We start from the raw sequence: 13,709 nt of genomic DNA on the forward strand, positions 1-13,709 counted from the left end.
TATGTCTAGAATTTGGTGAACTCATTATTTAGATTTGAATCGGTTATGTCGCAAACCCGGATCGATCAACCTAGTGACTATCAACTTGACTTTGAACCTAGTGACTCGAAGAAAAATCGGAGGAACAACATGAAAGCGAGGAACAACATACAGGTGACTATGATATTGATTTATTTTCATAAATGTTTAGTTGTTATTGCTTTTGCTTTGTTGTGTAATCTAAGATATTGAAATCTTTAGGTCCAAAGAAGCAAGTTCGGTTCAATTATAATGGGCTACCTATTGGTCCTGGTTCTACTCAATTTGTCACCTTTATAAGCAAAATGGCTAGAATGTATTGTGCACCTACTTACGCTGACTGGCCTACTGTGCCAAAGGATATCAAGAAACACGTTTTTAAGATAGTAACAGTAAGTACATTATACTCTTATTTTATTTTTATTTTTCCCCCTCTAAGTACATTTCTAAACACATTCTTCTGTGTTGAATGCATCTACGGCCAAGGAATCAGTTTATACTATAATTTCCTTGCTGCCATGTCTCAATGCCATGCCCATACCATGTGCCACTGCTCGCAGTTCAACTGACAAGCCATTGTTGGCTGCTATAACCTCACCTGTGTCATTACGTAGTGCTTTGCAGCCCATTCCCCCACTGATCCTTGTAACGTCCCATTAGTGTTTAGATTTTGAACCCCCGTTTCTCTATTTTCCCACTTACTGACCTTTATTTCCTTCTGCTTGTGTACTCCCTCCTTAGCATCATCATTCTGAATGAAGGTTATTTCATATATAGCCTTACCCATGAACACTATTTGATGGATACTAGGATTCGAGCAAATACTAGGCAAGCTAGACTACACTTAGAGTGAAGAAAATAAAAACCGCTCAAGGATCGGAGTCTAGTTAGAGTGTTCTGTGATATGGGTTATCAAATAATTGTGTATCAACATACGCTGAAGCACTGAAATTTTTGGTGGTTTATAATTGCGAAACACACAACGTCTCATTAGTCAAATTTTCTTAACTTTTTGGTTAGTTGGTTATGGCTTCATAGTGAACTCGGTATTTGTCCTGAAAATTGGTTATTTGAGAGATCAATAAATGTCAAGTTCCCTAAACTTGAAGGAATATATCCTTTCAAATGGTTGCCACCTAATGAGAGGGTCTTAAGTGAAGCCAACTGACCTAGACTTGAAGGTATGGATCCTTCAAGAATGTTGTCCTCAAAGGACAAGTTGAGTGAGGTGGACTAGCTTTGACAAAGTTTCAGGAATGCTTCCTCCAATTTGTTTCATTCCACTTGTGACTAATGCCTCCGAGGCCCAAGTTCACCCGATAAAGTTGACAATGTGCCCTTCATGTAAAGGGCACTACTCTGTCTGAGGGTACTTGTAACTCTAATAGCGTTATTCTCCCCGTCTTGGGATTACACTTGAATGCCCTCCCAATCTCCTGCACAACAATCATTGCCAACCCATGATGAGAGTACACCTATTGTGTCTTTTAGGATTTTGGCTTTGAAGCTTTGAAAGAAGCGATTCTGTCCCACTTCCTCGAGCAAGTTTTGGTTTGAGCTAAGGTATTTGTCGCCAGACTCTGAGAATGAAAAATGAAGAGAAGTTTGAAAACCAAACTACAATCTTTCATTTTGTGAAGTGCAATCAGATTGTTGGCAAGTATTTTTTTGAGTTCTAAGTCGAACTTTAAAGAATATCTAATTTTTCGGACAAAGAAGAAAAAAGCTATTTGGCCAGCACAAATGATTTGTTTCTTCACTTAGAAAGCAAGTACCCCATTATATATAGAACGAAATGAGTTGATAAAGAGCGGAAAAAGTTAAGATTGCACTGTTTCTTCTAACCTTGTCTTCTTACATTAGCCACTTTAATTGTATCTCCATTCAATGAATGAGCAGCTACTGCTTGCTATATTCTCCCCTGTTTCCATCTGAGGGAGAGTAATAAATTTTTGTCCTCTGTTTTTGAACTTCATTTCCCTGACAGAGCGAGTACTGAACTTGTCTAGGGTCCCTTCACCTTCTTGGGACGACTCAGGTCTCCTAAGCATGTTAAGAGCCATATTCCCGCCGTGAAGCAAAGACACTTGAAAATGCTTGGAAGACTATAAAGTGCTTGAAGCCATATTCCCATAGAATGTATCCACCTTACCCACTGCCTCTTGTAATTCTAAGTGTCAATTCAGTGTTGAAAATTCGAAGTGTTGGTTTTAGCATTTAGTCTTAGCAATTTGTAATACCACCTGAAAATTCTAAGTGTTTCTATCTGTTTTTGCCTAATTTCAAGAGTTTAGTCCTCTCTTTTGTTAACAAGTTTTAAGCTATTTTTATCTTTTCTTGTTTTATGTTGAAGGATGTTTATGATCTTTCACCTACTCGCCAAGTTGGTGTTTTGCTAAAAGCCAACATATCTTGGAAAAATTGGAAACACAGACTTCGCAAGGTTTATGATCGATATTCAACCAATTCTGAGCGTATGGAAAACATACCAAAGTGTACAAAAAAAGAAGATTGCGAAAGCTTTATAGAAATTTGCTCAACTGATGAACAGAAAATTAAGCAAGAAAAGGGCAAATTATCTAGGGAGCACATGAAGTTGCCACACACATCTGGTAGACTTGGATGTGCTAGAATCGAAGAGGAACTGGTATTTTCTATTGTTACTAACAACTTCTGGATTTACCAGAATATTGTTATATGCTTAAGAGTTTGTTTTCTTTTTAGATTAAGGAAAGCCCAGATGGTACGGTCACAAGAACGCATGTGTTTGTGGCCACACATACAAGTAAGGACGGATCATGTCCTTTTCTTGAATTGAGACCAAGTCTGGTAATTGGAATTCTTATTCTTTTATTGTTCTTTAACTTTAGCTCTTAATTTCATGGTGGAAAAATTTGTGTATATGACTATAAATTTTGTTTCTAGGATGAAATCAAGCGGCTTGTGAGCCTTGACCCCTACTTGGGAGAGAAAGATTTGGATAATGATCCTGTGGCAAAGGTATATATATTTAGATAATGGTCATGTTAGAGCAGGCCGGCATCTATTTAGTATACTCTGAAACTTTTCAGTGGATGTATGTGTTAAATGTCATCCTTTGTTGAATGTAATCATTTTGTCTTATGGTTAGGTCATTGGTCGTGATGGCAAGGGTCGCGTTCGAGGACTAGGAACTGGTGTTACAAAGACTGTTGTACATGCCTCCGCTCCTTACATCAAAATTGTTGAAGAAGAAAAGAGAAAACGTGAAAGTACAGATGAAAATGTCAAACTAGTGATGCAACGTCTTGATGAAGAGACGAGGGCACGTAAAATTCTTGCTGAAAAGTTAGAGGGTTATGCACCAGAGTTCGAAAATACTTTTCCACAGGTAATGAAAGATGACTTAGTGCAACATTTCTTTATATATGTAGTAATATATATCATGTTATATAGCCTACACGATTTTAGTATAGAGTCAGCAAAGCTGATCTCAACATTACTATTTATTTCTTCTATTGTTTATATTATGTCTCGTATTGAAGAATAATATACTATTATATGTTTGGAGTTTGGACTATCGACTAGGTTTTATTGTTTAGAAAATGGAAATAAACTATTTGTTGGGTGCACACATGAATAATACATTGTGCTATGTGGTAGTTCTTGCTGAATTAGTTATGCTCAGTCATGTTTTGACATCCTTCAAGTTCCTTTAACTTGTTCAGTCTATTATATCTGCGCCAAATTTAGTTAGTACTAGTTGTTTTGTGTGGAGGTATTAGTCATAAATCATTAGTGATATGGCTGTGATCCGATTCTTTGGAACAAACTTATCAATGGTCTATCTTGAATCCAAACTTATCAATGTTTATATCTCTGGCCTGCAACTAGGTGCTTTCCCAAGCCTGACATCTATCCTCCATTCTTCTGCGACCCGTTTATCATGTAAGGTATTGAGTGCAATACCTTTGGAAATGTAGGTAGTAGTGCGTACACCTGATTCCACATAGTTGGAACTGCTACTGCTAGTTTTTGAAAACCTAGCGTTGTTAGTATAAAAGCAGTAAATATCACCGTGAATTGCCCTCTCAGACCTAGTTGGAGACTTGTCTTTGTCCCTTTGTTGCTCTTATTAGTATTCTTCCATGTGTGTCTGTTCTGTGTCGTCTCCTTGGGCAGCCTTCTATGATTAATGTGTTTGATAAAGCTAAGCTTTTTCGTGAAGCGACACAGCTTCTTTATAAAATGAGAGAAGCTAGTGTTGTTCCTGATACTGTTAGTTATCTCATCCTAAGCCTAAAAACTATTATTCTCAACATTCCTTATCAGCTTCAAGAAGTGCAACCCCACCTCTGGAAATATTAACTTCTCTATTTTTTTTTTCTTTTTAAGTTATAATAAGTTTCGTAGGAAATATCTGTCAGTCATGGCAGTCATAACTTTTTCTTGAATAGTTCTGAAAAATCTCCCAACATTTCGCGTATGTACCTAGTCTTTTGTCTTTGATACTTCAAAAACATCACTCCTAGAAAGAGTTTAGTGATGCCAAAAGTGGCTACCTCAACTTAGCAAGTAAAGAGTCCTGTCCAACTCAGACTGGAGAGAGGACAAGTCCTGCTGAAATAGCACTTAGAGAGATCTTCTTTAGATTCTCATGGTAGTGGATTCAGTAGTAATATACTCATTTTTTGAAAATCAATGAAGGTCCGACTAAGTTCTATCAGGTAGGCCACATTATTATCTTAGATAGGAAGTAGTTCTATCGGGTACTGCTTGCTGCTTTGCATTGATGTTTGCATAGACCTAGTCCCCAAATATCATTATAATCGTTAGGAGTGTTCCGTGATCATTGCATATTGTATACCCGAAATAAAAATAAAAGGGAACATATGCTAGACAACAGTTAGGCAAGCTAAGATTTATGAGTAGAGTGTTGGAAAACCAAGAAAGGTATATCATATGTTTGGAGTAGCTATGACGCTGATCTTAAAATTGATCAGCAGTACCCTAGGATTAGGAAGGATAGGAGTTGCTCAGATAGGTTATAAATTATGTGTAGCAAATTGAGATCGTCTGCCAATAGAAAAAAAAACAGATAGAGATGGTATGAACTTGTAGATTAGACTGCAAATGACGATAGTTAGAGGGTCTGCACAGAGTTGAGGCCTTTAAGCGAAGAAGATATAAGCTCGAAGTAATATGGACTAGGATTTAAGGATCCAAAACTATGGTATTGAACAATATTGATTGCCAGGACATTATTTGCTCACTCAACCTTGACATTTGTAAGCCTTTGCTGTTCTTGTTGCATTTCTCTTATGCGAGCCTTTCTTAGTTAAATAATCGATGTTGCGTTATTCTATATATATTTGCATAGACACTGCTCCTCCACTTGTGCACCTAGGCTAACCCTTTGTGTGTATCCAGCACCTGCGTCTTTACCTGTGTAACTGTTAGGTTTCAATAGAACGACAGAACACAGCAGCCCAATACACTGGAGAAATTCTTTTTTCAGTTATGTTTTTTTTTTTTTTTTTTAAATAAAGTTTAAGATTACACTCTGACGTTGACTTAAAAGATGAAGTATCTGTATGAGGGAGTACTAGGTTTGTCAGTCCAAATGTAGTACGTCAGACGTTACATCCATGCATGTGTCAATGTCCCTAGTGAAATGTGTATTATTTCCATTGTCCGTAGACAAAGACATGCATAGACCAGGAGCTGCAGCTTCAATCCCTGACTCCACTTGTATAGAGACGGTAGAACCCAAAGCATCCTTCCTGTCTTTGTAGTCCACAAACTGATCTGAATCGTCCACATTCGAAGGCGCTGCTTCTTGTTTGATTTCTTTCTGCTGAGTGTCATGGATATCCCCGAGCCATTGAGGTTTTCTGCAGTGTAAGCAGGACCTCCACTGTTGCTCTGTTAGGACTTAGAAGCATCCTTGTATCCTGCAGCAGGAAAACCGTTGGCATATCCAGCATTTGGCCCAGCTTCTCTATGTGGCATACCTCCCGTATTCATGTTGTTAAAATCTCCAGCATTTGGCACATTGTTTCCCATGTCTGAATGGTTGAAATGTGCAGCATCGGGAGGCATACCTTCCCGATTTAGCACACTGTCCTGCATATTCGCATTAGGGGACAAATCATGTACATCTGGACCAAGATTCTGATCATTTGCATTAGGTGGCAGGCTTCCCAAAGATAGTTTTATATGCCTGGGTCAGTATAACAAAAGAACAAGATCTCCACATTATATATAACTCATTAAGTCTGTTTTTCTCTATGTTTCTAAATGGTTACTTAATGCATATTGGCTAGTTTGTTGTAGCGCCTTAGAGAAACTTTATAGACTTAACCTTTTTCTTACTTTATTGTTATTCTTGGCGAATGTTTAGCTTTGTTTATTTTCCTTAATCAAGCAAAAAGAATTAATCATTACCCGTGATGTATAGTGGTGAGAGTGCTAGTAGGGTGAAAGTGCCATCTCTTTGTTTACATTCCTTGGTTTACAATTTCACGTCAATGTTGGCCTGGATATGATATAACTGGTTAGGGGATATGCCCAAGCAGGACTAGCAGTCTGCTGTTCCTGAGACATTACTTAGCTGCTAAGACTAAGATATTATGTGTTTATATTAACTTATATTCTTCTAATAAATCTAAAGTTTTGCTACCTTTCAGCCTAGCATTTTCTACTAGTACCTTATAAATATGCTTTATGGTTGGTTAGTGGAGCGTTCCTTTTTTTAAAGTAACATATGAGGTTTTTTGTGTTCCTGGCGGTGGGTTATGTGAGATGCTGCTGTGGACTGTGGTGTATTGTATATGCACGGAGTATTCTCATTTCTGCTCATATCAATTACTTTCTATAATGAGGGGTGACTATACAATTGAAGACGAGGAAGGAAGCTCCTGGTTGTTCACATAATATCTTTATTTTTCACTAATTGTTTGTGTTTTAAGCATCCATGCTAGGTATATGTTTTCATTGCTTTATTAAATTCAAAATGAAAGTCTGCAGTGACTTGTGGTGTACTGTTATCTGATAATGTGAACTGCTGACAATAAAAGGCATATATAGTTAAGTGTCCTGTTATTTTAATTTCTGGTTACTAGTTGCTTTCATGCAGTTCTTGATACTCCACCGTGTTATTTTGCATATAAGATTGGATGGGTGTCTACTGACTCTTCTTGGATTTGTTCTGCAGTTTGCCTTTAAATTCACATTTTTTTTTTTGGATAAAGCATATCTCATAAGAGTTCATTGTAGGTTAGAAGACAATCACGTGTTCTTGATGAAGTGTCACATGTTCCACCATCCACACGATGCCTTCTAAAGAACTTCAGGAAAAGAACCGTTGCACTTGGAAGCATGTCTGCCGACTCGTATAACATAACAATTGACGATATCTTTGATTACACAACTGAGTTATATGTTGGGGAAGGAACATTTGCCGACATTTCAATTGGAGATACAATCACATGGCCTATGCCTTTTGTGGAGCCAATTTGATGTGAGTTGGTGAACTTTGTTTTGTGCTTTTTAGTAGTTTCCCCTTTTTTGTGCAACCTAGTTGGTTTTGCATACACATGAAGATGTATGGTTGTATATAGAGTATACTAAAATTCATGTAATGTACTTTGCTATAATATTTTGGTGTTTTGATGAAAGAATCTATTGTATTTTGGTAGAATGTTGATTTGAGTTGGATAGTTCAATTTTTGCAGGAAAAATGGATATGAAATTTAGATTATAAGAATTTCTTTTAAAAAAAATATTAATGCTCAGAAAAATGACGGATATAGACCGTCAAGAAAATTTATATATACAAAAAATTGACGTAGCAGACCATCAATAATTTTCAAATTTGCATCCCAAATTCCATTAAAATAGGACAAATTTGACTAGTGAAATAGCAAAGTTTGACGGTTTTAGTCCGTCAACAATTCTATTTATTAATGACGTTCACCACCCGTCAAATAAATTTAAAATTATTGACGGTAACTAACCGTCAAGAAAAAAAAAACGACAAATTTTTTTTGGCCAGCCTTTTACGACCGCAATGTCAATCAAAAATAGTGTTTTTTGACGGGTTCTGCCAGTCAAAAAAGTCTTATTTTCACCTAGTGACTAGACCATTGCACATTGGTCAGGGATGGTACCGTCCTGAACCCTAGGCCCCTATAACATAAAGGTTAAGCCACAATCTGGCAGGATTGGGTTCGCTCCAAAGCCGACATGAAAGTTGCCTAAGTTAAGCTGTTGTGATGTGTTGTTTTATTTGGATTTCCGGTGTTGTTGACACGTTCCTTTTGTCTTGTACATTTGTATATAAAAGTGTAAATAAATAAATAAAAAATAAAAAAAATAAAAAAAATGAGTTTGAATGTGATTATGTCATATTCCAGTGGATGGAATTTTTAATGCCGATTGTTTTGATATCTCATTGGTTCAATTTGGAGTTAAAACGAATTGAAATTCCAAGTTTGAAATTTCGGAACAATTCGGGACATAAGGGGAATTTCTGGATATCATTTGGGCTTGGGCAAAAATATTGGACCTAACCCAAAATAATGGATTCCTACTATATTAGTTGTCCCTTGATGCATTGGGCCTACTCTCAAAGCCCAACGGTCAGAACCAAACAAACTAATTCCAACGGTCAGAAATCAAATTATAAATACAACTCTCATTTTCCACTTTCACTCATTCCCTTCTCTCCCTCTTCACAAATTCTTTTTCACAAATTCTCAGTTTTTTGAACATAATGAATCAAATAGAGCGATGGGAAAAGGAGCAACGCGAATGGGCTATCACAGTATTCGTGATAACAATGTTTATCATTATTCTCTTGTCACTCATGCATAACATGATCCAGAACATCTAGATCTATGTAACCGTCTCTTTTTCTGATTTTCATTTTGTATATTAGTATGGTGTGTTAAATAATTCTCACACATTTGTACGGGTTACGTATTAAATGGAGAAATTCCGTATTAAATATTTGTGTATATTAGTTGTCTTTTCCTTTCTAAAAAATATAATAAAAAAATAAAAAATAAAAAATAAAAATAATAATAAAATAATAATAAGTAAATAAATAAACAAATCATAACAAAGAAAGGCCATCCAAAACTCACCAAAATAATTAATGGATACACATGGTGTTCAGAGAAAATCGCGCACACTACAAGGTACGCATAACACTTGTCACACATGCAGCTCGATTATTCTATCCATATTCTATTACTGAGTTATGATCATCATTTCTGAAATTATGTGTAAGTCTAACTACTCTGTGAAACTTTCCTCCGTATTTTCTAACATTAAACCATCTCATTAATTGTATTTGGATATCTGACATGACAAAGACTTACTGTGGATCCCCTATGATGCTTCTCATAATCACATGGGTCATTAACTACACTTGGACTCAGTTGAGTGCGGCCTCATAGATTGGCTATAAATCTCTTCTTTTTCACCATTCTTATTCAAACAATTTTCCCTATCCTTCCCTCGATATATACTACCAATGGATCAACCAAGAAAAATAACGGCAGAGAAAAGACTACTGAAAACTTTTCGAAGATGGCGGTTTTCTCCTTATTTTGACACCGAAATCATACGTCGCGGATGGGCGCCTCTTCTATATCATTCAAAGAAATTGGTTATTCCTGAGAATTGGTTTTGATGTTCTACCAATTTAGCGGATCTAAAAATGGAAAATTCTACTTCAATGCCTATGGACAATGTTCGGAATTGACTAAGGAAATGATCTCCGACATACTTCAAATCCCAGTGAATACCTAGGGGTCCCTTTTTCAAGAATCATCATTTGATTCCGCCAAAACTTTACTACGAGCTACCGTATCTCATGACGAAGTCGGAAATACACATCACATTGTTCTTCAACGCTCTTTGAAACAGAATCAACGTGTTGTGCTCCACTAGTTAAGGACCAATGTGGTAGGTACATCACACCAATCGAAGTCACAAAGCCTCCGACTTCACCTACTTTGGATTTTGCAAACTCGAGGAGATAACTTTTGTCTAATCCAACACCTCCGAACGTAATCACCAAGAAAAACAAGAAGGTCGACACCCTACCCACTTTAGTAACGCTAGATTATGATGCATTGGGCTTATCCAAGAATTTCACGAGAGACACCCTTCAAAGAGCACAAATAAAAGTACTCCAAAACAGATTACTCCGTTGGTTTTGGACTCGATACTCGATAGAGGAACGAATCCGACCCAAGCTCAAATTGACCATTTATTTGATGAAAATGCCATCTTTGAACATTATTAATCCCATGGAAGGCATTAAACTTCTTCATCATGGTTTGAGGGAACTACACGCTCGTCGAAATATCATCATCACAACTCTTGAGATTTCCAAGATCGTCAAGCAATGCATGATGTTGAACGGGGAGGAGATCTTGGAAAATCATTCTCGATCCTTGCAAAATCACGCTCTCCTAATGGAAAATCAAATTGTCTCTCTGCCCAAGGGGACATTTAGATGCAACTCGGCCAACAAATGGAAGACCTAAACAAATTGCGGTGCGATATATCGTCTCCAAGATCAACATAACAATCCATAATTTTCTACTATTACTAAGTCCATAAATAAATACTCATATATGTTATTACATTTTTTAAATCAGTATTATGAATTTTGTCTTACTTTTGTGTCTTCTTTTGTATGAAATGCTTAATAGGATTGTCATCATTTGCGTTGTGACTAATATAATTTAACATGTGCTTACAGGAGGGTCTATTCTCTTATCCATCCAGTTTGCCTTTGTCGTTACCTATTTCTTTACTTCATCCACTATGGCGTCTTCATCAATTGCATCTTCATCAAACATGGTACCTCCCAAACTCATTCCTGAGCAATCCTTTCAGTCTATGATGGATTCTAATACCTATGGCGATCTCTTCCGTGACTACATTACAAACATCGGATGGTCTTCCCTAATTCTTCAACATGACCAAACTTATTCTCCGAGTTTGGCTGCATACTTTTATGCTAATATGGAAGACACACCAGCATTCAACCATGCGCATGGTTTCTATTTAGACGGGTTCACAATCCAAGTTGGTGACACACCTCATATCTTTTCTGAACAACAACTTGCACTAACTTTGGATCTTCCATATCACGATCCTATTGCATTATGGCATTACATCTATCATAATTTTTACCGTGCCTTTCAGTTGCAAGCGTTTCGTGAAACTTACGGTGATGGTCTTGAGATTAAACGAGAAGGAAATGGCCATGTGGCATGGCATGACGTCACCATTCCCTTAGCAAGCATGCCCATGAACATGGGGACTGCGATGTTATTTGTACTCCTGAACATTATGGGAGATTGGCATTTTTCTCCAATGATGAGGTCGTTGTATTTGGCGCCCTAGCTCAAGGTCATACATTATTTAACATCATAGGTTGTGTTATCTCCAACCTAAAATGAGCTCGCACTTTTCAGGATCAGTATATACTCTTACCGGTCACCGCTTGTCGAATCATGAAGACACATCTCCCATAGTTTGCAGCTACTTTTCATGACTGGGTCAAGGTAGATTCTATGTGCCCAGCAAACAGAATCATTTGTTCATTGAGGTTTAGGCAATGGAAGCGTCCCACTCGGTACCTGAGGCATGTTCGTTGTTACCTGAAGGATGAAACTATGAAGACACATTTGAGGAAAGCTGGAAACGAAGAATGGGCAGAAATTTGGCGACTGTTATCTTTTGGCGCGATGCTAAGGAAATGTATTTCCTTCAAAAGGTGCATTAACTTCACATCCCACTTGGATGGTAAACTTGAGTTTGCCATTGTACATATATCTAGCTAAACCTTATGTTTGGCGTGCTATTGTTTTTCATGTTTAGGTATGCTATTGTTTTTATTTAGGTGTGCTATGTTTAGTGTGCTATTGAACATTTTCTTGTTCTTTTCTGAATAATATATTATGTTCTCCAACCTTTCTGTTTTCAATCTAGCCCTAATTTTGCTCCGCGGTTCTCGGTACTTTCTCTCTTTAATTATTGATACTCACGAGGACTAAGCATCATTCAATTGGGGGTGTTTTAACCCCAGTAGCAAATATTAGGCAAATTGTAACCTGTATATTTTTTTATTTCATGTTAATAATTGTACTTAGTGACAAAGTCTTGTTTCCTTTTCAATGATGAAAATTGTCTAGAAATCTCACATTAGTATCCTAATTAGGATTTGTTTTTAAGAAACTTAAGATAATATGTATGCAATAGTTTATACATCTTTTCATGAACATTCATGTAATCGAGTATCATTGATTGTACATAGCAAGTAAGTTTACGAACTAACGGTTAGTTACTTAAACTATAAATCCTGTGAGAATCTAACCAAAAACCTTGACATGAGTGATTTGTGTGTGATGACACAGAGGAGTAGTTTTCCCGATTAGAGAAAATCACGCATCTACTTACTTGATCACCACCCGAACCTTGGCGAGAATTTAGGCCATCTTTGGATCGACATAGCTAAAAATTCTTACCTGTTACAAATTTTACCGCTAGTCACTCCACTGAACCTTTCATCAAACCTTTCACTTTCATCAAAAAATAAAAAATAAAAAATAAAAAATCCTTACCCATCTATTAAACCAAATAAAAGAACCTACCTAAGTGATGAGTATGAGAAATATGATGAAATGTGGAAAGAATAAAGAGAAAGACTTGTCCCAAATAAAAGTCAGTTACTTGCTTCAGGAAAGAAAAATAGAATCATGTTTTTAACCCAGTTAAAAAAAAAAAAAAAAATCATTAGAGTCTTAAGAACAAGGCTGGAAAAACTCAGTTAGAAGAAGGAAAGAAAATAAAGATTTCTCTAGTGTAAATATATGAAGACCCTATTCTCTCATACTCGTAAATTTTAATTATCCATTTCCATTTTCTTGTACACTATCACCTAAAGCAACAATAATACCTAATAAAGACCTCTAGCTCAATTAGGAGTAGGGTGGTGTGATAATAAGTAGTAGACGTGATTGATCGACATCGGCTCCTCCTGACGCCATTGAGATGTGAGGGAAACGTGTGCCCACTGCACACTGGAGTTAACAAAACCTGAGTGGAAAAATTTTTGAGTGAAATTGTGTTTTGACACATACCTGTGAGAACCCATTTAGGTACACTCTCCAAAGGATTCAGAAACAACCCTGCTAGTACATTTCAATGAAAAGTTCACTGCATGCATGATTATATGTAGATGTTTTAATTATTGAATACATATTAACTTGAGTTTCAAAGAAATCAATCCTCGTTCCCTGCTAAGGAGATGTATGGATATCTGAGATTAATTTAGGAAACGAGTTTCTGTCACTGAGTCGTTGTAGTATAAATGAAGTTTGTGAGTATCTTCTCTGGAAAACTCTCACGAGGCTATAACTCGTCCACTAGGGAATTCCTAGTGGTTTAAGGCCTTGTTGCATATGGTCAATGCAACCGCACTCTGCGAAACGAGAATTAGTTAGGACTACACATTTTTGGCCACTTATCTGTTTTAATGTCTCTTCTTTGCTTGAGGACAAACAACGTGCTTTTTGGGGGTAGTGTGATAAGCACCCAAAAGTGTATTATGAAACCCCGTTGAGACATATAAATTTGGTTAACTATGTGTTTAATAATCATGAAATAAATATGTTTTCATACTT

At 36.7% G+C, this 13,709-nt stretch overlaps 1 protein-coding gene across 1 annotated transcript; it reads left to right on the forward strand.

Moving 5' to 3' along the window:
• Window positions 1-294: 294 nt before the first annotated feature.
• LOC147489529 (uncharacterized) lies at window positions 295-7,724 on the forward strand. The gene is made up of 6 exons (XM_086572058.1): window positions 295-410; window positions 2,372-2,665; window positions 2,743-2,847; window positions 2,944-3,018; window positions 3,149-3,388; window positions 7,276-7,724. The coding sequence occupies exons 1-6, from the start codon at window positions 324-326 to the stop codon at window positions 7,516-7,518; spliced, it is 1,044 nt and encodes a 347-aa protein (XP_086428184.1). The 5' UTR covers window positions 295-323; the 3' UTR covers window positions 7,519-7,724.
• The last annotated feature ends 5,985 nt before the right edge of the window (window positions 7,725-13,709 follow it).

This window comes from Coptis chinensis, chromosome 7 (assembly GCF_015680905.1).
Source record: "Coptis chinensis isolate HL-2020 chromosome 7, ASM1568090v1, whole genome shotgun sequence".
Taxonomy (NCBI): Eukaryota; Viridiplantae; Streptophyta; class Magnoliopsida; order Ranunculales; family Ranunculaceae; genus Coptis; species Coptis chinensis.